Source organism: Talpa occidentalis, unplaced genomic scaffold (genome assembly GCF_014898055.3).
Source record: "Talpa occidentalis isolate TD23 unplaced genomic scaffold, MPIMG_talOcc4v2.1 talOcc4.8, whole genome shotgun sequence".
Lineage (NCBI taxonomy): Eukaryota > Metazoa > Chordata > Mammalia > Eulipotyphla > Talpidae > Talpa > Talpa occidentalis.
This window is the reverse complement of record NW_023605194.1, coordinates 33,930,202-33,955,636: the sequence shown is the minus strand read 5'-3', so window position 1 is coordinate 33,955,636 and position 25,435 is coordinate 33,930,202. Positions and strand designations below refer to the sequence as shown.

Sequence of the window (25,435 nt, the reverse complement as noted above, 5' to 3'; positions counted from 1 at the left end):
AATGATACCCAATCTGTGTAGGATTCTAAGAATCAGAGAGGAGCAAACATATCCTTGAGTCTGAGAGATGATCTTACTTCACAAAATCGTGAGCACTGAGATAAGCACAGAGCTGGGAGCACGGAGCAAAGACCAGGGAGAGGGGTAATATGAGGGATTGACACTTGACCTGAGCTAGGGGAGAGTCCTAAGCGGAAAAGGTGTGTGTGTGTGTGTTTATGTATGTGCATGCACCCGCACGCACACATGCACGTGTGTTGGGGTGAGGTGGGACTCAACAAGGACCAGACAGGAAGATTCAAGTGTGTGAGAATTCAGCAACTGGACAGTTAACGTAAGGGGAAGCAAAAGATTCATGGTGGCATGGTGGGATCTAGGATGTCATCAGGAGTTGGAAGTTCATCCTGAGGACGATGACGACCCAGAGCTATTTGCTAGCAGAAGAGTGCAGATAGAGAGAGGCCCTCTAGGAGGAGAGGGACTGGGCTGAAACCAAGGCATAGTGGTTGAGGCACTGTGAGGAGTGGCTAAAGGCGTTTCTAAACTGCTGACCTGGGAGCCTGGTGGGCTGTAGGTGACCAGTCAGCCGTGAACGTACCTGTGCTGTGTCAGACCTCACCAGGAATTCCCTTGGCAAGGTGAGCCCCTCACCTACCAGCAATGAGAGAGCTGGCCACTCCAAATTCTTGCTCCTCTTCTCCCTCCTCTCCACCACTCCCCAGGAAGGTAAACACTCATCAAAACTAAACACATGTGCTCGAGATCAACCAGAAGGAACAATTCAAAAGCCATGTGTCTGGTCACTGAACCAAGGCCCTCCTTATGCTCAGATGGCACAAACTCTAGAAATTCTGATGCTTTGAGGGGCACAGAGTAAAGACCAGGCAGCCGATGTCTTCAAATGAAAGGAAGACATGGCCTGACCCTTGGGAAAGGAGTGTTGTCTCTGAGGGACACAAAGGCAAGGCCCACACTGTGAGCTACTGACCTATAAGAGATGTGCTGTTAAGAGGCCAGAATAACACAGAATGAGCAGTGACCCAAAAGGACCTTCCAGGGAACCCAAGCCCCCAGAGCAGCTCAGGTCAAAAATGGGAGTCACAAGAGGGAGCTGATGACCTGTCCCAGCTGTCCTTCCTTAGAGGAAAGGAAGCCCAAAACCTGCTCCCAAGCAAACAGAGAGGCCCACTAGAGCCAGAGGCCCAGAATGAGTGAGAAAATGAGGAACACCTGGGTCTAAAATAGAAGCCAGCGCCTCCCTTGTGGTGCAGGTAGTTGAGCACTGCACTGTGAAGCTGTCCGCAGCCTCTGCAGCACAGGTTCGATCCCAGCCGGCTGGCGAGAATCCCACATGGCAAAGCAGACCTTTCCTGTCTCACCCGCTGCTCCCCTCAGCAGTGTATTTCATCAGTCTGCCTGTTCTCTTCCCCACTCTGTCTCTGGTGAATCCTCTCACCTTCCCATGCATCTGACCTGTGCCCCAGCACTTGTATAAATAAATAAACAAACAAACAAATAAATAAATAAAATAGAAGCCAACTAGTTACCACAGATCTGCTTCTACCCAACTAAATGGATGTTGGCTTCTCCCTTCTCCAGCCTCCACCCCCATTCAGGGGTTCCTCCCGGACCAGTTTCATCACAGCTACCATGGAGCTTCTGCCAGGTACCACCTACTTTATAGCCCAGTGTGTCCACCCACTTTGCTGATTCATCTCCGAGCTTATCTCTGGACACACTGTCCAGAGTAAATCATTTTTTGGAGCCTGCAGAGGCCATGTCCTTGTGGGTTAATGTTTATACAGGACCCCCCACACATGACTACCCTGAATGATGCCACAGTCATTTTCACTACCTTGGAGGCATCATAAAACTTCTATGATATGGGTGTGTCTGGGGCACTAGTCTCGTCTCACGAGTGGTGTCTCGACCTTGCCTGGTAACAGACTCCAGAGGCAACTGGCAGACTTACTATCAATAGCTCCATCTCTGGGAAAGGTCTCTGGCATTCATTTGCTTTTTAATTTGTCAGACTGCACTGTCCTGAGGGATTGCAAAGTGTGGACCAGAGGGTGGGAGGTGTGAAGTTACAAGACTTCAGAACTGAAAATGTCCTTTTCCACATCAAAATATAGACATTTTGCTTGTTCCACTCAATGTTTAAACATGCTGTGGCTAGGGAATACTTATTCATAGTCTCCAACACTCCCTTTTGCCTTTCACTCATTATTTCAGACACATTTCCATTTCCTGCCTTGTTCAGCAGGCATTTTAATACACCCCTTGGCTAGTTCAGTTTGTCAATTTATAGGTAAACAGATGAAGAAGAAGCATATTAAAAACATGCAGAGGGTCAGTTGTTGACTAGGACTAAAAATCAATACTTATGAGATTGTCCAGTGCCTATTGATTTTTTTATTCAGTTAGTCATTGAGTACCAACTTCGTGACAGGCTCTGTGCTGATACTGAAGCAACCTTTGCATGAAACACAGTCTCTTGCCTAAATGGGTCACACACCCCTGAGGGAGACAGGAAAACAGGGAGATTTCATGACAAAGCCCAGAGTGACCAAGCTTGGGCCTGAAGTAACCACCCTGTGACTCCTGTGGGTAGAAGGGGGAAGTCTGCTTCTCCAACCAAATTCCATTGTCAGAGCAAGAGAATGAAGGTATAGTCCAGGGACATTTACCAGCAACCAAGAAGGCTCCTGGGCTTACCCTTCCAGTTGTCAGTATCCACAGACCACATAGCAGTACTTTGCCTTGCATAAATGTCCCCAGGGATGGGGAACTCACGCCTCCTGGGGCTGTCCATGCCTGTGCTAGGCAGCTCTGTTAGCAAGCCTATCCCAAGACGGGGTTGGAATCTTCCTCAAGCCCTTCACCCTTCCTTGAAAGGTGTGAGTGGGTATGCTGCTTCTCCATGGCCATGCACTGGAGATGAGTGAGGACATCTGCTGCCTCCCACCTTAGTGGAGACTTAAAGGCTTCCCTGCTGCCCATCACACTTGTAGGCTCCCAACAGTGACTGGACCCTCGGGGAGAGCTGACCTAGCCTGGAGGCAGGGCAGGAGGGGTTGAGATCCCAGAGCCAGGCAAGGGGCTGATAGCCCTCACAGTCCATGCCTCTCCCCCTACAATCCTTCTGTCTTTTCCACTCACCCAAGCTTCAGCGACACTATCCCTGGAACTTCATTGCGTTTCTAAAAAGACACTCTTCCCCTAGTCCAATCACCATCTTATCTCCCCTATTGTTATAGTTTCTGCTCCAGGGGGATTCCTTCAGTCAGAGGCTGGGCTGCTCGTTTTGGTTTCCCGGCCCCCCCTCCCCTTTTTTTTTAAATCTGGAGTGCTCTGCCTGAGAGAGGCAACTCCCAGAAAGTCTGAGAGGAAGTGCATAACGAAAGAAAACTCAAGCAGAGCCCAGACTCATCACAGAAGCCCCCCAAAAGCCCTCCTTTTCCAGTACCCTACTGAGGGCAAAGTGGGAGAAGACTCTTCCCTACCCCTGCTTATTCCCATCTGCGGGTCCAGAGGCTGCTTGGGCCCTGCTAGACTTGGGTGAGGGGAGCGATATCTCAGAACCCCGGTGCTCAAATCACGCCCTCCCGCCCACGCCTCCCTTCTCCCCCTCACCCCCCACCCCTCACCCCCCACCCCCGGGCTGGCTGCAAGGAGCCGGCGCCTCAGCTCTGCGCCCACTAATTGGCCCGGCGGGAGCGCTCCAGCTGCGCAGAGCCGAGCAGTGCCATCCGCTTAGCGCCCTCACTTCACCCAGCGCTCCCGCGCCGCGCCCCTCTTGCTGCCGCCGCCGAGCACCTTGCGGTCCTGCACTCCTGGCGGGCCGGGGCATGCCCCCTGCTCCCGCGCCCGGCTTCGGCTGCGGCCAGCGCCCCTGCCCGCCCGCGGAGACATGAGGGGCCGCCCTCCGGCCGCCCTGGCCCTGGGGCTCCTACGCCTCTGCCTGGGTGAGTGACCTCTGGGACTCTCGTAGGGGCGAGGGGTGGGCACCGGCACTACCCGGGTGGGCACAGATATAGGTCTCCTCATTCACTTCCAGAGTGGGCCTTGGGCTGGGGTGCGGGAAGTGATTCTTCAGGCTGCCTGACTCCGCAGGGTAGAGGGGCGCTCCCCGGAGCACTCCCCCAGAAACTGGTGCTCCAGACACTGGGACTTGGGGCCCCCGGATCTTTCCTCTCCCCTTCCCCCTGTCCCTAGCCTGCTGCTCTTGCTTTTTCAGTATTGTGGCCGCTATGGGGCTGCCTTGATGGCTGTGTGGGGGTGTGACCCCCCCATGTGACCTTGGCCTTGGCACTACCCCTGTGTGGGTATGATGCCCATTGATGGGGTTAAGGTTGAGGCTGCCTGCATTCTAAGCACCCCAGGTGTTGCATATTCCTGAGGAGCTTGAGTTCAGCTGGAGCCCACAAGAAGTGATGGGGAAAAAAAATCTCTCCATGGTTCCACGAGAGAGTCCTCAGTGTGCTGAGGCTGCGGGGAGGAAGCTGCCTGCCCAGGCCTGGGGCCCAAAGTGTGACCATGCTGGTGGGAAGCTGTCCCTCCACGGTCTGAGTGTCTGCCAGTTCTCTTGTCTGACTGCTTTCTCTTCCTAGTCCAAGCCAACTTCGCCCCGCATTTTTTCGACAACGGGGTGGGCAGCACCAATGGAAACATGGCCCTGTTCAGCCTCCCAGAAGACACACCTGTAGGTGAGTGGCCCTGAGACAGGTCCTCCATAGATCTCCCATGAGGCTCTGGTGTTCCACTGGACACGGAGACCTCTTCTGAGTCTTTTCAAGCCTTCTATGAGCTGAGGCTGCTTGCTGGCACTCCCTGGAAGCCCTGTTTGTGCTTTGAATCCCTGGGGTGATTGCAGGAAAGGAGGTCATGGCTGCCTTGGAGACCTAAGCCAGGTCAGTCCTAGAGATGCTTATGGGCCCAGAGACAGGGCCAGCCCCAGGGGGCATGCTGGTTACCTCTGGGCTTAGCCACATCACTGTCCCTTACCCACTGTGTGACCTTGAACAACTGTACTTAACTCCCAGAGCCTCAGACCTCTTGGCTTTAAATCTGCCTGAGATCATTCAGCCCCATGGGGTGTGGGGGTGATGGGGGTTGAGGAGAAAGGCTCTTGCTTTCTCTCCTCTACCTCACCCTGACTGGGCAAAAGGATGTGATATATAAAAGAGGTGCCTACTCAGAAATCCCCAAAGAACTGACCCAGGCATGCAGAACAGTGTTAGTGTTGCACCTGAGGGTGATCCTCCTGCCTTAATGGCTACTTCCATTGCCCCATATGCTATCTCCTGGGAGCCCCCAATCTTGGATCCTGGAACAAGAGTCATTAGCGGTAGAGACCCTGGAGTTGCAGTTTGGAAGCACCTGTATAGCTGGATTATAGATTATAGTCTGGGAAGTGGCTGATGCTTTAAAGGGCAGGAGTGAAGACTAAAGATGAAGAGTGGGAAGTAGCCTACAGGGGCTAAACTGCAGCCAAAGCTCAGCTCAGGCCAGTACCCTTGGCACTAAATTGAACATCTACCTTATAAACAGTTGACTTCTTCATCCTAAGCAGCTGCCACTTTTAGGGAAAGTCAGCACCCAGATTCTAGTTCTCACCCTGTGTCTCCTTCCAGGCTCTCATGTATACACCTTGAATGGGACAGACCCCGAAGGAGACCCTGTCTCTTACCACATCAGCTTTGACCCCAACACTAGAAATTTCTTTTCTGTTGACCCCAATATTGGAAACATCACCCTGATTGAAGAGCTGGACAGAGAGGTATGCAGAAATGTGTAGAGTGCTGCCCACATGCACACAGGTGACCTCTGTGGACTGGAAGGGGCCCTAGAGAAGGTTCTTGAAGAGGTCCTAGAAGCTCTAGAATAGTCAGGCAGTGGATCAGGCAGGAACAGGTGGTCCAGAGAGTGAGTCTGAGTTGGCAAAACTCTCCTCTGCACCCTTGAACTTACTGGCTATCTTTGGAGACCCCATACCGGGCTGGTAGCCCTAGGTGGGCGTATAACTGAACCTTACCTATGGGGTTGCTGGTTGGTGGGAGATGCCAGTTACAGAAAGGAGAGGGTGGGTTTCAGAGACTGCTATCAGGACAAAGCAATGGAGCTGTCAATGAACTTGCCCCTCCTTGGCACCCCTGAGACCTGATGACCTAGACACCCTTCTTCATTGAGGGCCATGCATGAAATAGTCAGAGGTAACAGATAAGGAGAAAAAGGAAGGGGAAGAAAATCCTTCTTCCTTAAACAATCAGACATGCTAGGTTAGCATTTCTCCTCATTCTAGCAGGGGAGGATTTTTCCATTGGCACCTCAACAATCCCTGTGGGTTTATAAGAAACCCTGATGTGTCAAGCCCCAAAGCAAGGTCTCAGCATGGCCAGAGGCAATGTTTGACCAGAACTGGCACAGTCACCATCAGCCCACACTGCCCCAGGCTTTCTCTGATGGACTTAGTGGGTCAGGGAGAACTCCTCCCAGCCTGGGGGCCCACGTGGTACATCAGACTCCTGCACACTCACTTAGTCCTTGTACTTTGCAGAGGGAGGATGAGATTGAAGCTATCATCAGCATTTCTGATGGCGTGAATCTGGTGAGTACGCACCCCAGCTAAGCCTCTGGTAGCGCACAATTTGGGCTGAGCACATTTCCTCCCAAAAGCCTCTGAGGGGCTCCTGGCAAACCCAAGTCAAGGCCCGGCAAGGTCTCAAAATGCCTGCCTAGGGAGTATAGCAAGGCCTGTGGGGAAGGAGAGGGCATGGAGAGGGCAGTCAACTGCACTTCTAAAAGATCGAACCCACAGTCCACAGTGTTTGCTCAAGCCTGCTTTCCCACCTGCCTCCTTTGACCACATTCTTGGCTCTGTCCAATCACCCACTGAATATTTAGGTACCCAGACTCCTTCAGCTTCTCCTTCTTCCACACACTTCCCCAGCTCTCATCACTGCTTCCTGGCAAAGATGCAGGGTCTCCCCTGCCTCCAGGCTTTTGATACCAACCCAGATCTCAATCCACCTCTGAAGTTTAGCCAGGGCCATCACTGTGGAAATAGATCTAACCAGCACCCAGCATAGAAAGTGCTAACCCTGACCCCTACTACCCTCAAGATAAAATCCAAGGTTCAACCTGCCATGAAGGGCCTCCCCACTGGGCACCATCTGCCTCACCTACTGTTCTCCCATGTTCACCATCTAGCCTTAAATCCACTTACATTCTGAATTCCCAGTGTACTTCATGCTTCTTTGCCATTGCACATTTTGTCCCTTCTTCCTGGCATACCTTTCCACCTCTTTCTTTCTAACCTGACAAACTGCAGTAGAGCTTAATTCTCACTCCTCTGCAAAGTCTCGTGATCCGTCACAGGCTGGGTTAGATATCTCTTCTCAGAGTCTCTGGACACCGGCTTCTGTGTGCATTCACAGCCCTAGGGAATGCAATTACCTAAGCCCCAGGCCCTGGTGAGCATCGTATCCCTGGAGTTGGTCTGTTCAGGGGCCTTGCTCCAGTGCCAGACATGTCACTGCTGTTAACACCCTGAGTGATAACACTACCAATCCTACACAGGCTGATCTCTGCTTCACCACCTCATCCTGCAAAACACACACCACCAGACTGTGTCTTGTCTCCAGGATGCAACACAATGCTTGGCACCAAGTAGTTGACTGTTTGTTGCACAAATGAGTAAAAGGAGGGAGGTAGGGAAGGAAGGAGGGAGGGTCAGAGACATACACCTAAGGGGCACTAGAGCCACACTGCCCCTTTATTGCCCAGAAGGGCTCACTATCTCAATTCCTGTGCTCCTTGCCCCTTCTCAGGTGGCAGAAAAGGTTGTGATCCTGGTGACTGATGCCAATGATGAGGCGCCCAGGTTCGTCCAGGAGCCCTACAGTGTCCAGGTTCCAGAGGTGAGCACGGGGCCACTAGGCAGGGCCAATATGCTCCCACTACAGGACCCTGGCCTGCCCTCAGGGGCTGCCCTGTGTCCTGGATGAGAAGACTGGGCATCACACCTCTCCATGGCTCACTAGCCTCTGGGGAGCCCCCCTCTGAGTTCTCTTCCCACCTCTGTCACCAGCCCCTCACATGTTCATTTTTCTTCCAGAGAAATGTTAATTTGCCATTTTCCATTATAGTCATATGTATGTATGTTGAGGAAATGTGAAAATATATAGAGAAGTAGCAAAAAATAAAATTTCAACGATCACTCCAGGGTCCCTCTGACTTGAAACATTATTAAATGTAAGTGATTTCTTTCTCATCATTTTGTGATTCGAGGTTTTTATTATCTGTTTTAATTTCATACTTATGACAAAACAGATGCCTTCTGTATCCTATTTTTCACTTCACTTATAATATAGGCATCTTCCTCCATAATTGTAAAGTTCGGGTCGCTGTCATTTAGATGACTTCCTTTAAGTGAAATCCCACCATTTACTGAGCTGCTCCCTTACCATTTACTTAGCTGCTGGGATATGTAAGATGGTTTAAATGTTTGCTGTCTTAAGAAACATCAAATTCTGAACATAAAAATGCCTTTTCTCTAATTAGAATTATTCCTTAAGATGCAGTCCAAAATTTGAAATTACAAGGCCAAACCGGTGGGGCTTATCTAGAACAGTACTTCTGGGATAGTCTCAAATCATTAAATATGTGTTAATTCAATAGGAGAAAGATTCTGTCTCTAAATTAGAGGCATATGATCCCTGGTCATGCGGACCATGTTTATATTTATTAACCTTCTCTCACTTGTGAATTGTCATTTCATGTTTAAATCTTTATCCAATTGGAGTGCTAGTTTTTCTCACTCTGCCTTTGAGGCCATCTTGAGCAAGATGTCTGTCTGCTCCTCTCTCTCAAGATGAGGAAAGCGCTTCTCTTGCCTGCATCCACCCTGGTTCTGGCGGGTCTCCTCTCTCACTGACCTGCTCCCTATTGGGTGGTGGGTTAATTGCTACTTTTCATCTCTTCGCCCCACTTTCCCATGCCTTCCCTACCCCCAGTTCCCTGAGTTTTCTGCTGCTCTGGGACTAACCTTCCTCCCCCATGGCTGTGACCCCTCAGGACACACCTGCTGGGAGCAGTATCTTTAAAGTCCAAGCAGTGGACAAGGACACAGGTTCTGGAGGGAGTGTCACCTACTTCCTGCAGGTAAGGTGGAACACACACCGTGTCTCCAGAGGCCTGGGCAAGAGGGGACACCTGGACAGCTCCCACCTGCATCACCAAGGCTGTTAGGTCCATATCTGTACAATTTCCCAATACTATCAGAGATGCCACCTTATATCCCTGCAAAGTCTCAGTACACAGGGTTGAATGGACAGGTGGGGCTGTGAGAGGGGCTCAAGCTGAGGCCATCCCCTCCTGGCTGGTCCATCCTGGCTCCCTCTGGGTTAAACTGCCTGCTCTCCCTCACCAGGATTTCAGCTCCCCACCCACTAGCCCCTTACCCAGGAGATCTGGGAACTTTGCACATTGGGTGAAGGCAACTTCTCTGGGCCTAGAAAGATCAATAGGAAAAAGGACAGAAGGGGCAACTCCCCAAAAGGAGATCTGTGGCACCCCCATGACAATAACCCCCTAAACCCTTTTGGAACACCCCATGCTGTCAGGGGACTAGACTGCTCCTTGCACCGCCCCTCTCCTGGCTCCTCAGGAACCAGCTGCTCTCTTTCACTTGGCTGCTGTTTCTGTAGAATTTCCTCTTCGCTCCACAATTAGTCCCTGGTCCCACCATCACCCCTGGGTGCTGCCTAGCACTGGCCTGTGTCACTTCCTTGGTGGGGCTTGAAAGTCCCAAAGTTTTTTCCTGTCACTTTGGCTTTTAAGACAGTCCCTTTAGGTTAGGGCACTCTACTGACATGCAGACAAGTCTCCTGATGGATCCTGCAGAGCTTAGCCCAAAGCTGCACCCAGTGGCTTTCCAGCTGAAAGAGCTAAGGCCCTGCCAGGAGAATTTGACTGAGGGAAGAACAGGGGAAGCCCAGAGTCCTATGAAGGGGAGCCCTGATCTTAGAAAGGCTAAATGCTCTAAAGTTGGAATTGCAGCCTTAAGCTGGAATTGCTGTGACAGAGGACAATGGAGATCCCTTCATAAGCAGAGTGGGCATTGATGGGGCTCCACTGGGTCCTCTCCCGAGGCCCAGCCTGCCCCTCATTCTCACAGAACCCGCACTCCACCAAATTTGCCATGGACCGCCACAGTGGTGTGCTGCGCCTCCGAGCTGGGACCACCCTGGACTACGAGAAGGCCCGGGCCCATTTCATCACAGTGGTTGCCAAGGTAACAAGAGGAAAGAAGGGGGAACCTCTTTCCTCAGCATTTGTCAGGGGAAGCTGTCCTTAGGTTGGAACAGACTTAGTTTTCAGGATGGAATGTGGAGAGGAAGGTGATTCAGAAAGCTGGAGCTTTTGTGGGGAGCTGCTTGAATGTCTGTTGAGTGGGCCCCGCCCAGATATATTCTCCAGGGAGGCTGGTGTCTGTTGCTGGGGAGGGCATATTCCCTCCTGGAAATATAATGGGAAAGTTCCCTTTAATAAGACCTGGAGACTCTGCCCCTCACATCCTATACAACCTGGCCTCCAGCACCTCTAGCTCTCTGCCAGTTGTGCTCTGTCCTCCTCATCCTCTCTGTGAAACCAGTTACCCCCTCTGTGATTCCACTTCCTCATCTGCACACACCTGCGACTAACTAACTTCCTCTTATTTCTAAAATGCCTGGTGTGGAAACTGGAACATAGCAGAGGCTCAGACAAAATGGCTGTTCCTTGTCCCAAGGACAGGAACCCCCAACTGTCCCTCCAGGCCAGTGCTTTTCTTTCCCAGAAATTCGGTCCTTGCTGGTCACATGTTGGCTACAGGCCTTCCCACTGCAGCCTGGACAAGATACCCAAGATAGTCCATCCCCTGTTACTCCAGGGCTGGACTCAGGGGCACATACTGATATTATATTCACCCAGTCATGCTCTTAGTAGGTCCTCAGGAGGTGTTTTAGGTTTGGTTCCTGGCCGTAAAGGGAGATTAGCTCTGACCCCTGTCCTCTGCCAGGGGTCACACACAACTTCCCTGGAAAGAGAACTAACCCTGTTTCCAAGGGAACACTTCTTAGTGCCTCCTGCATAGCAGGCACTGCCTGAAGACCTTCATGCATCATCTCATTTAATTTTTCCAAACCCCTCTGAGGGGAGAACTATCTGCAGGTGATCTAGAACCAAACAGAACTCAAGGCAGCTGGCGCTGTGCCTACTAAGTAACAGGAGCCAGATTCCATCAGAGTCTGGTGTCTACTCAACTTCAGATCCCCAACACTCATCCCTCTCCCGTTCTTCCCCAGGATGGTGGAGGGAAGCTGCGAGGGGCTGATGTGGTGTTCTCAGCCATCACCACAGTCACAGTCAACGTGGAAGACATGCAGGACATGGCTCCTGTCTTCGTGGGCACACCTTACTATGGCTATGTATATGAGGACAGCCTTCCGGTGGGTGGCTGCACTCCTCAGCCCAATGTCCCCTCCAGATGCCTCCTGCCCTGCCCTTGACATTGCCCAGGATCCCCCTGCTGGGCTGACCAGGCTGGGCCCTGAGTCACCTGCTCACAGGCTCGTTTTCCTCTGGAAGTTTAAGGGGCCAGGAACAGGTGCTCATGTGTGTGGAGCTCCCACTGGCTGCCCAGACTGTGCCATTCCCTTTTCCCAGAGAGAACAACAGGTGGCTGGTGGAAATATGAGGCCTTTCCTCTACCTCTGCATGAGGTGCCCTTGCACCTCCCCAGCCCCAAGCCTGTCGATCAGGGACCAGTAGTTCAGTTTGCTGCTGAGCCACCGCTACCCTGTCAGGCATGGCACATGGGCCCAGTTAGAAGGCTGGCCTCAGTTTCCCTCTCCCAGTCAGTCTCCACCCTGGTGTCTGGTCTTTGTCCCTCTCAGGGAAGGTCTCAACTCAGCTTGGCAAAGGTCCAAGGTTCCCTTCACCCACGAGCCCTCACTGTCCTCTATGCATCCCAGGCCCTCTCACTACTAAATCCCTGCTTGGAATGTCCCCATGGGCCTGATTCCGCTTCCCTTCTCAGATCAGCCCAGACACCACTTTCCCTGACACTTCTGAAATGGGAACTCCTCTCGCTGCTTCAGCACACTATGCACAACCCCTGTGAACACACCCTCCTTGGGGTGTACCTTGTATTTATATGCCCCCATACCCTGCCACCAGCCAGACCTCACATGACCAGGATTCAAGAATTCTCTGTGGAGCTGAATTGCACTCTCAATTTTCACTTCCCTAATTTGATTATCCCCGACTTCCAAGAACATGCCAGGGCCATACAATTAAACCCAATCCCTAGATGTTGGGTGTGAGCCTCTCCATGCTCTGCCCTGCTCCTACTTGTCTGTCTCTTCTCCCTTTGTGCTAAAGATGGGGGAAGCAGTGGTGTGATGCTGAGGGGCAGGGACAGAGAGGCAAGAGCTGAGTCAAGTGTGCAGGAAAGCTGACAGCACCAGTGTTGCGAGGATGAGGCCCCTGAGGAGGCCCAAGATCCGTGGGCAGCCCACATGCATGGTGGTGGGGAGAGAGAATGGAACAATGGGGCTCAGACTGTCCCTGCAGTGCTGGGAGGCCAAAGGCTGAGGCCTTTCTCTAGAGGATGGGTGCAACCACACAGAGTCCTGGTTCTTTTCCTGGGTGGCAGTGGTACCCCAAGTCCATGATCGTGGTAGTGTCTGCAGAGGGGAGAGCCTTAGCATCACCCATCAGTTTCATTCAACTGCTCCTCTTCCCCCAAGGACTCAGAGGTACTGACTGTGGTCGCCGTGGATGGAGATCGGGGCAAACCCAACCATGTTCTCTACAGCCTCGTAAACGGTGAGTAGGAAGCAGCTTTGGGGACAGGTTCATGACTGAGTTTGAGCTCTGATTCCCTGGGGGTCAGAGCGAGGTTCCCCAGCCTCCCCGGGTCCCAGTACTCTCATATGTAGGGCCAGAAGTACAGCCTGAGGAGAGACTGGCAGGTATCATCTTATCCAGCAACAGAGAGAAGTATTGGGTGGGGGGACTGAGAGCACTTGGATGGCACAGACCCATGTTCTCTTCACCCTGGCTGCGCTGTTGACAAGAGGGGGTGGTAACACTTCTTAACACTCCTCAGTTGCTATTTCTTTTCTCATTCTCTTAAGTTCTTTGGCCTAGAACTTATAGTTGAATTAAATGAACTAAATTCAATGGTGACATAATATGGCACCTCCCTAACACTAGCCCTGTAACTGAATGAAGTGAAAACTGAGGCTCAGAGAGGCTAAATGGGCATCCCAAGTTCCCATCATTGGGCTTGAACCCACATATGCTGGTTCTGAGACTGCCCTTTTCACAAGTGGGCCGCCACTGGGCAGGAGGAGCAAGACTGAGGGTGGGCTCTGCAGCACTCATAGGTGGTCTCTAGAGGGTCAGGCCCCTTGGCCATCATGCCTGATCCCTAATCCCAGAAAAACATGATACATAGTCTCACTCCGACACCACCGCCTCCAGCAAGCAGCCCCTTGACGCGCCCAGTGCGCACTCCCCCTCCAGCAGCTCACGAGAGGACAGACATGCCCACCATCACACACAGGCCCCTTCCTGGGGAATGTGGATCCTCACCACCTCCCCTGCGCTCTGCTACTGCGCGCCTTAACACCATTACCAAGCACCCAGTTGCCTCTTCTCTCCTGTCCCTCCTCCAGACTCTTTCCTCTCCCTCTCTCACCTTTCTTTCCTCCCACACTTCTCTTCTCACCTCTCTCTCTGTCCCTCCCTCTGTACCCTTTGCTTCCATTTTCTTTCTTTCACACATGCACACACACACACACACACACACATGCACACATGCATAATAGAGGCAAATTAGTGGGGAACTTGGAAGCCATACAGAAGTGAGTTGATGTTCCCTCTGCACTTACTGTGTAACCTTAGACAAATGACTTAGCCCCTCTGAGACTCAGTTTCCTCATTGACAACACACAGGTGACATATTACTTTCTGTAGAGGAGACTTCAATGAGGTAATGCCTGAGGAGCATGTGGCCCCCTGCCTGGCATGACTCCCCTGTGCCCCCTGTGGCACTGTGCAGAACTGCAAGGTACTTCTCTGTGACAGGGAGCGATGGAGTCTTTGAAATTAATGAAACATCTGGAGCCATCTCCCTCATGCAGAGCCCAGCCCAGCTCCGGAGAGAGGTATATCAGCTCTTTGTACAGGTAATTTGCCTCTAGCTTGAAGAGGGCTATGGGCTGCAAAGGGATAAGATGCAGAGTCATCTTCCACCCCTGGCCTCCTCCCCTACTCCCTGGGGCTTACAGTAGAGAGGGAGCAGATGGTGCTCCAAGTAGCATCTTTATCAGGTATCCAGTGTGGAGACTGCAGCAGATGTACACAAAGCCCCTGGCAATGGGAGATGTGAACTGGGAGTCAAGTGGGGCTGGAGCAAAGAGCCCATGGACAGTATAGAAAAGGAAAAATGCTTGGGGCCAGAGAAGCACTGGAGGTCTGAATAGGATGTCTGGGGATTTCCCTGTGCAGGGTCGGCTTCCGAGGCATGCGGCCTGTACAGCCCATAGGAGCTGCTACCCAAAGTCCCATACTGAGCTTAATGCTCTGCTATTGCTGTTTTGAAATTCTTAAATCAATTTTGAACAGGACCCCTTATAATTTGTTTTTCACCAGGCTTGCAAATGTTGTAGCTGGTCCTGCTCAAGAGCAATAAAGAGCCCCTGAAAGGTATTAAGCAGGATTCGAGTCCTGTTAAAAAGCTCACTGTGGCTGCATGCTGGACAAAGAAGGTTCTCAAATTCAGAGAACTTGGCAGAGATTTTTGGCCCACGCCTGGAATGGGAATTTAGTGTGTCCAGAGCAAACCCAGGACTTTGCATTGTTTTGCAGAGTCCCTAGTGTTACTGCACCAGTCCCAGCCTGGCAGTTGAGAACCATGTCTTAACTTGGGTTTGGAGGGAACTGGATGAGAGGCAGAGGCAGAGCCAACAGCCAAGGTGATAGATGAAAGGGCCTGTGGGGATGAAGGGAGAGGTGTTGGCAGAAATGAAGAAGTTGCAAAAAAGGAAGAAGCAGACTCTACAGAATGTGGCTGTGAGGGGTGGTGGTAGGGGAGAAAGATGGATGAGGACTGGGGAGGTGCCGTGATCTTGGGCACACAGAAGAGGAGGCAAGATGAGCAAAACAGCAGTTTGAATTTGGGGCCTGCCGGGACATTCAAGTTGACACATACACACTTGGGTACACAGGTTTGGAAGTTAGGGGAGAGCATATCAACATAGAGGGATCTGTGAAAGGATGAGTTGGGATGAGATTCCCCAGAGGGTGGTGATGGGGAAGGGGAGCCATTGGCCAAATACACTGCTGTGGGAGCACCTGCAGCCTAGAGGAGGAGAGAGGAACCCAGGAGAGATCAGAGCAGGAACCTGCAGAGTCACATTAGCCAAGAAAACAGTGCTCAGGAGATGGAGCAGTAGTATGGGGTGCACATAGAATTCAGTGGCTAGAAACTAGAAGGAAAAAGATAAACATCTCACTTATATGTGGAATATAGAAAACCAAACAAAAGCTGAAAAAAAAAGTCAAAACTAGTAGGCAGACCATGGAACTGAAGCATACAGCAAAGGAGGGGGAGCAAGGAGGGTCAAAACAATGGAGGGATGAACACAAGGGAATACGGTGATGGTTCCTGGGTGATATGGTGGCAGGAGAACTACAGGGACTACAACTATGTAAGAAAAAAATTTAATTACTAAAAAAAGAAGTGGCTAGTATTTGAGTGGAGTGGGAAGTAGAAGTGGAGACACGTGGTGTCTGCGTCAAAGAAAGGACAGTCAGGACAGCAGCTAGGGTGTGACAGAGTGGGGTCCAGGAAGGGTCATTTTAGGAGAGGTCTGCTGTTTGTTTGTTTGTTTTTAGATTGATTTATTTTTACAAGAATGGGATACAAGCCAGATGTGCGGAAGGGTGAGAGGATTCACAAGAGATAGAGTGGGGAACAGAACAGGCAGATTGACTGAAATACACTGCTGAGGGGAGCAGTGGGTGAGACAGGAGAGGTCTGCCGTGCCATGTGGGTATCTCCACAGCTAGCCAGGCTAGAACCTGTGCTACAGAGGCTGCGGACAGCTTCACAGCGCTGTGCTCAATTGCCTGCGCCACCAGGAAGGCCTGTTTTTGTTATTTTTTTTTTAAGATTTATTTATGTATACAAGAATTGGGGTACAGGCCAAAGGTGGGAGGGTGAGAAGATTCACCAGAGACAGAGTGGGGAGCAGAATAGGTAGACTGAGTGAAATACACTGCTGAGGGGAGCAGCGGGTGAGACAGGAGAGGTCTGCTGCACCATGTGAGTCACCTCCCTGGCCAGGGATCGAACTCATGCTGCAGAGGCTATGAACAGCTTCACAGTGCAGTGTTAACCCCTTGCACCCCCAGGGAAGCCCAAGGGGGTCATTTTAGGTAAGTGGAGGCATGCTTCTGAAGGGGACACAGGCCTTTTAGGAGGCTCATATATTTACCACCTGGTTCATGAGGTGCCTGTAGACTCAGCCCTGGCTTTGGAACACATACTAGTATTCTGTTGTTGCCTGTTCACATCTCCCCTCCCTGCAGTCTCCTCCTGGCTAAAGGACAGAATGTGGCAGAGCTGGGGTATGAACCCATGTCTGGCTGCAAGGGGGCAGATTAACAAACCAGACACACCTGAGCTCTTCCTGTTCTTGCTCTGTCACTCCAGCTGTGTGACCCCAGGTGATGCTTCCCACTTGTGTGTAAAATCGGGTCAGTAATAGCATGTCTCCTTTCTTATGGCTGTTGGAACATGTTGTCCCAAACTTAGTGGCTTAAAACGACATACATGTCTATCCCGCAGTGTCTGTGGGCCAGAAATCCAGACTCAGCCGGGTCCTCAGTTCTAAGGTGTGTTACACCCCCGCCATCACCTTGTTAGCCACTTCTCTCTGAAGATTCACTGGGGAGGGATTAGCTTCCAAACTCATATGATGGGCAGAATTGAGATCTTGTGGACTGTTGGCAAGAGGTCATCAGGCATTAGTTCCTGGAAACACAGGCCCCTGCAGCATAACTGCTGGCTTCATCAAAGTCAGCAAGAAAGAGTCTGCTAGAATATAGCAGTCACATTCTTCTAAAATCTAATCACAAAGTAGTTACCTCATCACCATGGTCATAGTCCATCAGTTAGAAGCACATTGCTAGGCCAGGCCACACTGAGGAGCGGGATTATACAGGGGATGATACTGGGAAGGTGGGGATCATAGGAGTTGTGTCAGAGTCCACCTGCCACACCACCATAGCCACCTGTCCCCACCCCAGGTGACTGAGGTCAGCTCTGCAGGGAGTCCAGCTGCCCAAGCCATGGTCCCCGTCACCATCAGGATCGTGGACCTCAATAACCATCCACCTACATTTTATGGAGAGAGTGGACCCCAGAACCGATTTGAGTTGTCCATGTATGAGCACCCGCCCCAAGGGAGATCCTACGGGGCCTCAAGATCACTGTCAACGACTCAGACCAGGTATGTGCCCACCTCCCCCCCTCACCCATCTCACAAGGTCCCAAAGCTTAACCTGCACCAGCCTTCAATGCTTATGTGACAGGGCTTTGGTCTTTTCAATCACAAAATGAATGAAACGAGGGCATAACCAAGAGGGAGAGCTGAGAGAGTAGCTAATGAGAGATTGTCTGCTTGGCCTAAAGACATTCACAGTCAATGGCAGAGTGAAAGGCAGTCACAGGAAAACACCTCTATGCCCCACCCCTGCTTGTCACTTAACTTGCCCAGCACAGGGTTAGGCCTTATGCGCTGGTGACCTTGCTTAGTCCTCACAGCCTACTAGGTCTTTCTGTCCCATGATTAATCTTCTCACCTCCCAGGGTTAAGGGGATGTGAAGGGCTCCTCACTAGCATGAACATATAATGAGTTTCCATTCTCATTTCTGTTCCCTATTTCCTCCCTCCAAACTCTACTGCGCAGGGAGCCAATGCCAAATTCAACTTGCGGCTGGTGGGACCTGGGGGCATCTTCCGAGTGGTCCCGCAGACAGTCCTGAATGAAGCCCAGGTGACAATCATTGTGGAGAACTCAGCTGCCATCGACTTTGAAAAGTTCAAAGTGTTAACCTTCAAGGTAGGGAATACTGTGCATTCCTGTGAATGGGGTCCCACTCACAGGAAGTCACAGCAGCCCCTGGGTTCATCCTGAGGGGTCCCTTTGTCACCTTTGCCCCTGTTGACCCTATTTTTTCATCTTATTTCTTCTGCCTTCCTGCTGATTTGGAGAGCAAGTGAGGAGGGAGAAGAAAAGTGAGGACAAAAGCCCACTGGTTGCACAAGCCCCCCACTTCTATAACTATAACCCTTAGATTGTAAAGGGGTTCAAAGGGAAAGTATCAATATAATGTGCTATGGTGCTGTTTCTCAATACTGATAGATTGAGAAAAAAAAATTTCATCAAGCGAGATGTTTTTCATATGCATTTGACATCTGTAATCTGTTCTGATATAACTTTAGCAGAAGGTAAAAAAATACTCCCTCTGTAACTGAGATTACAAGCATATCTGGATAATGTAAGTTATACACAAACATACTGATTTATCAATTAAAAGGAAAATAATTTGATTGTTTTCAATTGTTTTAATTATTTATAATTATACACATATACACTTCTTAGCCAGCCTCCTACTTAAACATGAAATTCCAGAAGCAGGGACCTCCCTGGTGGTTCAGGGATTAAATCTCAGCCCTATCAAGCCATTGCCAGCCACTGTGGCATGAGTTCCATCCCCAGGCCAGGGAGCTAACCCACATAGCCCAGGAGACCTCTTCTATCTTGCCCACTGCTCCCCTCAGCAATGTATTTCAGCAGATATGCCTGTTCTTTTCCCCACTCTCTCTCTGGTGAATCTTCTTATTCCCCCCACCCCCCACACACACCTCTGTCATACACTTCAGTATGTATAAATAAATGAAAATAAATGTTAAAAAAAAAGAAATTCCAGAAGCATTCTGTGAGGTCAGAACAAAGCCTAGGTGCCTTCCATCACCAGTGTTATTTACACTATTCCTGGGATGACATGATTCCTTGAGAAAGAAAGGATGCAAGTGGTGCAAACATTAAAAAGGAATATATTTGTCATTGTCTGTGATTATTTTCTTAGGAAGCCAAAAAGAAATGATTGAAAACTGTTAGAAACATAACAACATTGCTGGCATGAATGTCAAATACCTAAAATCCAATCATTTTCCTATATAGGAAAAACAGCAATGAGAATATATAGTGGAGTAAAGGATTCTCTTTTACAATAGCTAACAAATACAATTCCCAGGAATTACCTAACAAGAAATATGTAGTATCTAAATGATAAAAAACACAATTTAAAAAGGGATATAAAGAAGGCAAGAAAGGTAAAAATGAAGCATACGTTGTTTAAAAAAAAAAAAAAGCAAATTCCCATTAAGTTAATGAAAACTCCAATGCCACCTCAGATAAGTCTTACCTGGAAAATCCTTTGAGGAGGTGGTAAGGATGGCACAATTAGTTTTTATCTGAAAAAATGGGAAATTAAAAAAAAAAGAATATGAGATAACAACTTGCTCTAACAAAATTAGATTATATTAAATATTATTTAAAAAATGGAAGTAAAAAAGAATATGACGATCAGCAGAACAAAAGAAACTGGCCCAAATACAAATGGGATCTGTAAGAAAACAGGCATGGCCACCAATGAGTGGGGCAACAATGTATGCCATAGGGCTTCTTGCCAGGGATGGCAGGCATAGCTGGTTGGCAGCTGAGAGAAAGACCAGGAGGCAAGGCAGGTGGGTGCTGCACCAGTCTGCAGGAGGACTCTGCAGGAAGACTCACCTTGATAAGTTCTCATTTTCTTTCCTCCCCCAGCTCCTGGCCATTGAAGTGAACACCCCGGAGAAGTTCAGCTCCACAGCAGATGTTGTGATCCAGCTCCTGGACACCAATGACAATGTCCCCAAGTTCACCTCCCACTACTACATTGCCAGGATCCCTGAGGATGCCCCAGGGGGCACCAATGTGGTGGCCGTCACTGTGGGTTGTGGACTAGCCCGGGGACTGGGATGGGATGGGGACCCCCACTGAATGAGGCCCAATAAGTCAGACCAACCAGGCTTCTAGTTCAAATCACAAAGCCCACACTCGTTAGTGTGTCTTGGACAAGTGACCTGCCCTCTCTGAACATCAGTTTCTTCTTCTACTCAGTGGGGAAAACAATACGACACAGAAGTACAAATCCCAAGCCCGTGGCATGGGACTCATCTCCTTTCCTTCCCCATTTCCGAGGAGGAGTAGAGGCCTGCTATTGCTCTTTTGGTTCCTTCTACACTTGATACCTCCTGGGTAGAAAGCTAGGATTTTGGAGCAGGCCTCCTATTTTCTCCCCAGTTGGATAAGCCCTAAGTCCCTTCTTTCTGCTGCCGAAAGCAATCCTCAGATGCATGAGCTGCCAACATACCCTGTTCTGTCAAAGAAGCAGGTGCCACTGTGAGCTTTCTCTCTTCCAGGCTGTGGATCCAGACACAGGTCCTTGGGGCGAAGTCAGATACTCCATCTACGGGTCAGGGGCAGACCTGTGAGTAGAACAGAATCCTGGTCAGTGCCTTGGGCAAGGGATTTGGAGGATGAGGATGAAGAAGGTCTGTGCTAGACTTGGAAAGCAGAAGAACTGAGTCACAGAGACAAGCATGGGGCAAGGAATAGAGGGAAGCAGTAGAGGCGTAGGGACACATGGCTCAGGGCTGGGAGTCTGAGAGCAGAAGGGCCACCATCATTGTTTGAAGTCAAGGCCCATGATGGCCCCAGGAAGTGGGCAAGCAGTGCTGGACTAGGGATAGGGCAGACTGGTAGGGAAAGAGCAAGGCTGTGACTCGGGATAAGTTCAATATTGATAGATGGGTGAGGAGTTAGGTGGACCTGGTCCCTCCGTCAGACCTGCAAGGCTGGGGAGAGGAGCCCATGGGATATGCCACATAATGCATTACTGCCACTTTCTTGAGTCAGCTCATTACCACAAGCATGTGTGTGTGTGTGTGTGTGTCTGTGTGTGTGTGTGTTTGTATGTACCTGCATACACCGATCCTGCAATCTTTGTGCCCGGCAGCTTCCTAATTCAGCCATCCACTGGGATCATCTACACTCAGCCCTGGGCCAGCCTGGATGCTGAAGACACAGCCAGGTACAACTTCTACGTGAAGGCGGAGGATATGGAGGGCAGGTACAGCCTGGCCGAGGTGTACGTCACTCTGTTGGATGTCAATGACCACTACCCCAGTTTGGCAAGAGCATCCAGGAGAAGACGATGGTGCTGGGGACCCCAGTGAAAATTGAGGTGGGTTTCAAAACCAGCTGAGTTCCCCTGAAAGTCTTATTCCAATAATTCAAGTGACACTGTAGCGTAAGGATTTATTTTAAAATAAGATTTGTTGGATTTCCACTATGGGCGAAAGACTTAAGATGTGTAATGTCCCTTTCTCCACTTCAACCAAGAAATAATTTCTGAGAAAGAAGATATTGTTGCCACTTTACAAAACAAAATGGGAACTGGACAGGTTAAGTGTTTGGCTTAGTTACATTCGTTCAAATAGCTAATGTGCCGGTTTTCAAAACAATGCTCTCCCACGGTACTAGCCAGCCTTCCCAAGGCAGGAAGTGTGAACACTGAAACCTCAACAGACTTGAGTTTGAATCCCAGCTCCTCTTCCTCCTATGTATCCATAGTCAAATCACTTAGCATCCAAGCTGTGGTGTTTATAATACCTACTTCTTAGGCTTGTCTGAGACTGGAATATTATAACACAATGTAGGGTCTAGTGTCGACCCTGGTCATAGAATGGTGCTCATTCATTCCTTTCCGAGCTCCAGTTCACTCAAAATATGATTAGGACCATTTCATCAACCAGACAGCCCCGTATGACATACGGCTTAACCAGAGTCCACATGATGCTCCAAACCCAGCTCTGTGCCCCTCCCTCTTCACAGGCCACAGACCAGGATGCAGAGGAGCCCAACAACTTGGTGGATTATTCCATCACCCACGCAGAGCCAGCCAACGTGTTTGACATCGATGCACACACGGGGGAGATCCGGCTCAAGAACTCCATCCGCTCCCTGGATGCCCTGCACAACATCACGCCCAGTGGGGGCCACATGTGGTCCCTGGAGGTGCAGGCCAAGGATCGCGGCTCTCCATCCTTCAGCACCACAGCCTTACTCAAGATTGACATCATAGACACAGAGGTGGGTATGAAGCCCAGGTCAGGAAGAGTTCCAAAGAGTCAATATAACACAAGCAAAGGCAGAAAGATCCACTCCAGCCTTCCTCTAAAGGGCCCTCCAAGCTAGCAGAGCCTGCCAGTGTCATCCAACACACAGGCTTTGTAGTCATGCTGAGATCCTTGTTTCACTACCTATTGTGTTGGCTAGTTCTCCAGTTCCTTACCTGTTAAATTTTGAATAAGGTTACCTCCTTTACTTGGTAGTTCTCAGCTCAGTTTCTGACAAGAAGTCATCACTCAAGGGGTTCTCAATACATTAGGGTAGATACCTCCCCCCATCCAAACTCAAGTGATCTCTAACTGTCTCAAGAGCAGAGTCCAGTAATGCAAAAAGGTTTTTTGCACCACACTATCTCTGCATGCACTTTTTCGGAGAGCTGCAAGCATTACATTCTCTTTAAGTGCATTTCTTCTGGAATGGAGCTCAAGGTCCTCATTAGATTCTCAAGGGACTCCTGACGCCAGAAAAATCTAAAAATTATTAGGCTTAAGTGAGTTTACACCCCCTGCTCTGTCCTGCGGGGCCCAGGCAGGAGCAGCTGATTGTAGTGGTGGCTTTCTTCCAGATGCTGTCCCGAGACCCCATGGCCGCCTTCCTGATGCAGACCAAAGACAACCCCATGAAGGCTGTGGGGGTGCTGGCTGGCATCATGACCACCATCGTGGCCATCACCGTCCTCATCTCCACCGCCACCTTCTGGCGCAATAAGAAGTCAAACAAGGTCCTGCCCATACGGCGCGTGATCCGCAAGCGGCCCAGCCCTGCACCTCGAGCCATCCGCATTGAGTGGCTCAAGTTCAGAAGGACCAAGGCTGCTGCCAAGTTTGTGCTCAGAGATGACCCTCCCAATGAGAACTGTAACAACAACAGCTTGGGAAGCTCACCACCCCCACAGCCCCGCCTCTCCCTCCATCACCCAGAATGGTACCCAACATAGGTCCGGCCCACTGGACTGTGCCCACAGTCTCTGGCTCAATCACCCCTCAGCAAGCCCAGTCAAAACCTGAGGCCTTGGGAAGCCCTGTCCAGTCAGCACTGGTCTTTGAGCTAAGACAAAAGTTTGAGGAGAAGAAGAATGCAGAAAATATGGCTTATTTCTAGAGTATGGCCCATGGCCCCTCTTTTCCACCCCAACTCTCCTGCTACTTGGACCATGCTCCATCTTCTAATCCTTAGGGTCACCCCTGTTTTGTTTAATGATATAAATCCCATATCTAAGGCTCTGAACAGCACCTAAACAAGGGACTTCTCTGGTTAGGGATGCAATTGGCAAATACTTCCCAGTCACCCAGATCCTTGATCCAGTTGTGATGTTACTCATTCTGCAGAGGCTGATAGCCAACAAGGAGCCAGAGCTGTATGTCTTCTCTCCAACTCCAGGCCTCACAATCCCTGGAGCCTCTTGAGGCCTCAGCATCCTAAGTCGAAAATCAGGGCCCTAACCACAAGGCTGAGTAGAACCTAAATCCTGAAACCTACTTGTAAGAGCAGGAACAGGAAAAGGAGGCTCAGTCCTTGCTAAGGCTGAGATTGGGAGTCAGTGAACCTTGCAGTCCATAGGAGAATGAATGCACCAGGAGAGGCCAAAGGTGCACTAAAAAGTTAATGCTGATGCTGGAACTGTACCCAAAAGTGGTACGACCTCAGGAAAGCTGCTTAAACACCCTCTTCATCCTCTTCCTCATCTGTAAAATGAAGAAGATAAATCCCAGCTGCCTCACGCACAGGTTAAGACTGAGAATGAAATAAGTAGTAGTAGTAACAAAGGCTTTAACCAAATGCAGAGTGGCACAAGTGGAAAGTATTTTCTGCAGGCCAGTTCTCTGGGGTGCAGCAATTCCAGAAAGTATTAGGAGCTTCTCAGCTACTCTGCCAAGCATCTGTGAAGATACTTTGTTGGGTTTGGAAGCCGGCACTGAGCCTCAGCAGCCAGAGCTGGGAGGTGGCATTGTCCTTGACGTAAGTACCTCCCCTTCTGTTCTCCCCAGAACATATTCTCTGCATGGCTCTGACCAGCCACTGCCAGAGACATCCAGAACTGGGCAGCACATTCAGCTCAAGTCTCCATTTTTCCAAGATGATGAAAGTGAATTCCCAAGAGAGGAGTGTTACCCAGGGCCACATAGTGGGGTGGTACCAAGGACATCGTCAGAGGGTCCAGCTCCTCATTTTCCTCTTTCTGGGCATACTTGATCACTTTGTGACAGTCTTGCCCAGGAGAGAAGACATGCCGTCCTCTATGGTTAAAGAAAAGAAGTTCACCCTGACTTTAAAGACACTTGCTATAAGGAAATCCAGAGTGTACAGAGAGAGAGAACAATTCTTTGCATTTTGCTCCACTCATTAATAACCCTTCTAGAATTTGTCAGGTTTTATTTAACCAGATTTTTAACATAAGTGATTTTCTTGATTTCTGAGTCTATATTGAGCCAGGGTACAGGCTTCTTGCTTGGGGTATCTGCAGTCCCCAACCCTGAGAGTGTTAAGTAAGAGGTGGGCTCTAAGAAGCTAGGAGCCCAGACTGAACTACCAGGTACTCTGCAGCCCATGTTTCAGAAGCAGCTGCGCTGGATCATGTCTGCTCTCCACAGGGAATATAGCATCCTTACAATTTGCATGCAGTCAACCTCTTTTGTAAATGATAAATAAAATCCGTTAACTGAAGGCCAAGTTGACCTCCTGTTCCCTGCTTGCTTTAGTGTTAGCTGACTCCTACAGACAAGTTCAGCCTGCCTCCTGGTTCCTTTAGTGAGTCAATTCACCCTCCTCCCCTGTAACTGATTTGGTGCAAGATTGCAAAATTTTATGCAACTTGATATGTGAACCCCACTAACAGCAGCATGTTTGTAAGGGCTTGCCTTCCTGAACATGATCCAGGCCTGGACTGAGCTTTTTCCCCTAAGCAGGACAAGCCCATGCAGCATTGCCTGGACAGTAAGAGATCTGGAGCTAGAACTATCAGTAATTATCCCCCAACCCAGCCCAGGAATTGGGAGGCCTGGTATAGGCATGAAAGCCTGGGATGCACTGTTGTCTCTGGGGTGGTGGTCAGGAAAGCCTCTCTCTGAAAACT

The 25,435-nt window shown here is 50.1% G+C and overlaps 1 protein-coding gene across 1 annotated transcript; it reads left to right on the top strand.

Annotated features, from left to right (window-relative positions):
* The first annotated feature begins 3,913 nt into the window (after positions 1-3,913).
* Positions 3,914-23,476, top strand: CDHR1 (cadherin related family member 1). Its single transcript, XM_037497678.2, is given in 20 exon segments — positions 3,914-3,968; positions 4,614-4,709; positions 5,637-5,782; positions 6,560-6,610; positions 7,833-7,922; positions 9,079-9,165; positions 10,181-10,297; positions 11,349-11,492; positions 12,795-12,873; positions 14,140-14,240; positions 17,368-17,524; positions 17,527-17,570; positions 18,031-18,183; positions 19,954-20,118; positions 20,592-20,659; positions 21,188-21,354; positions 21,357-21,415; positions 22,066-22,323; positions 22,928-23,252; positions 23,255-23,476. Coding segments are annotated over 20 exon segments (2,571 nt in total). The 3' UTR covers positions 23,464-23,476.
* The last annotated feature ends 1,959 nt before the right edge of the window (positions 23,477-25,435 follow it).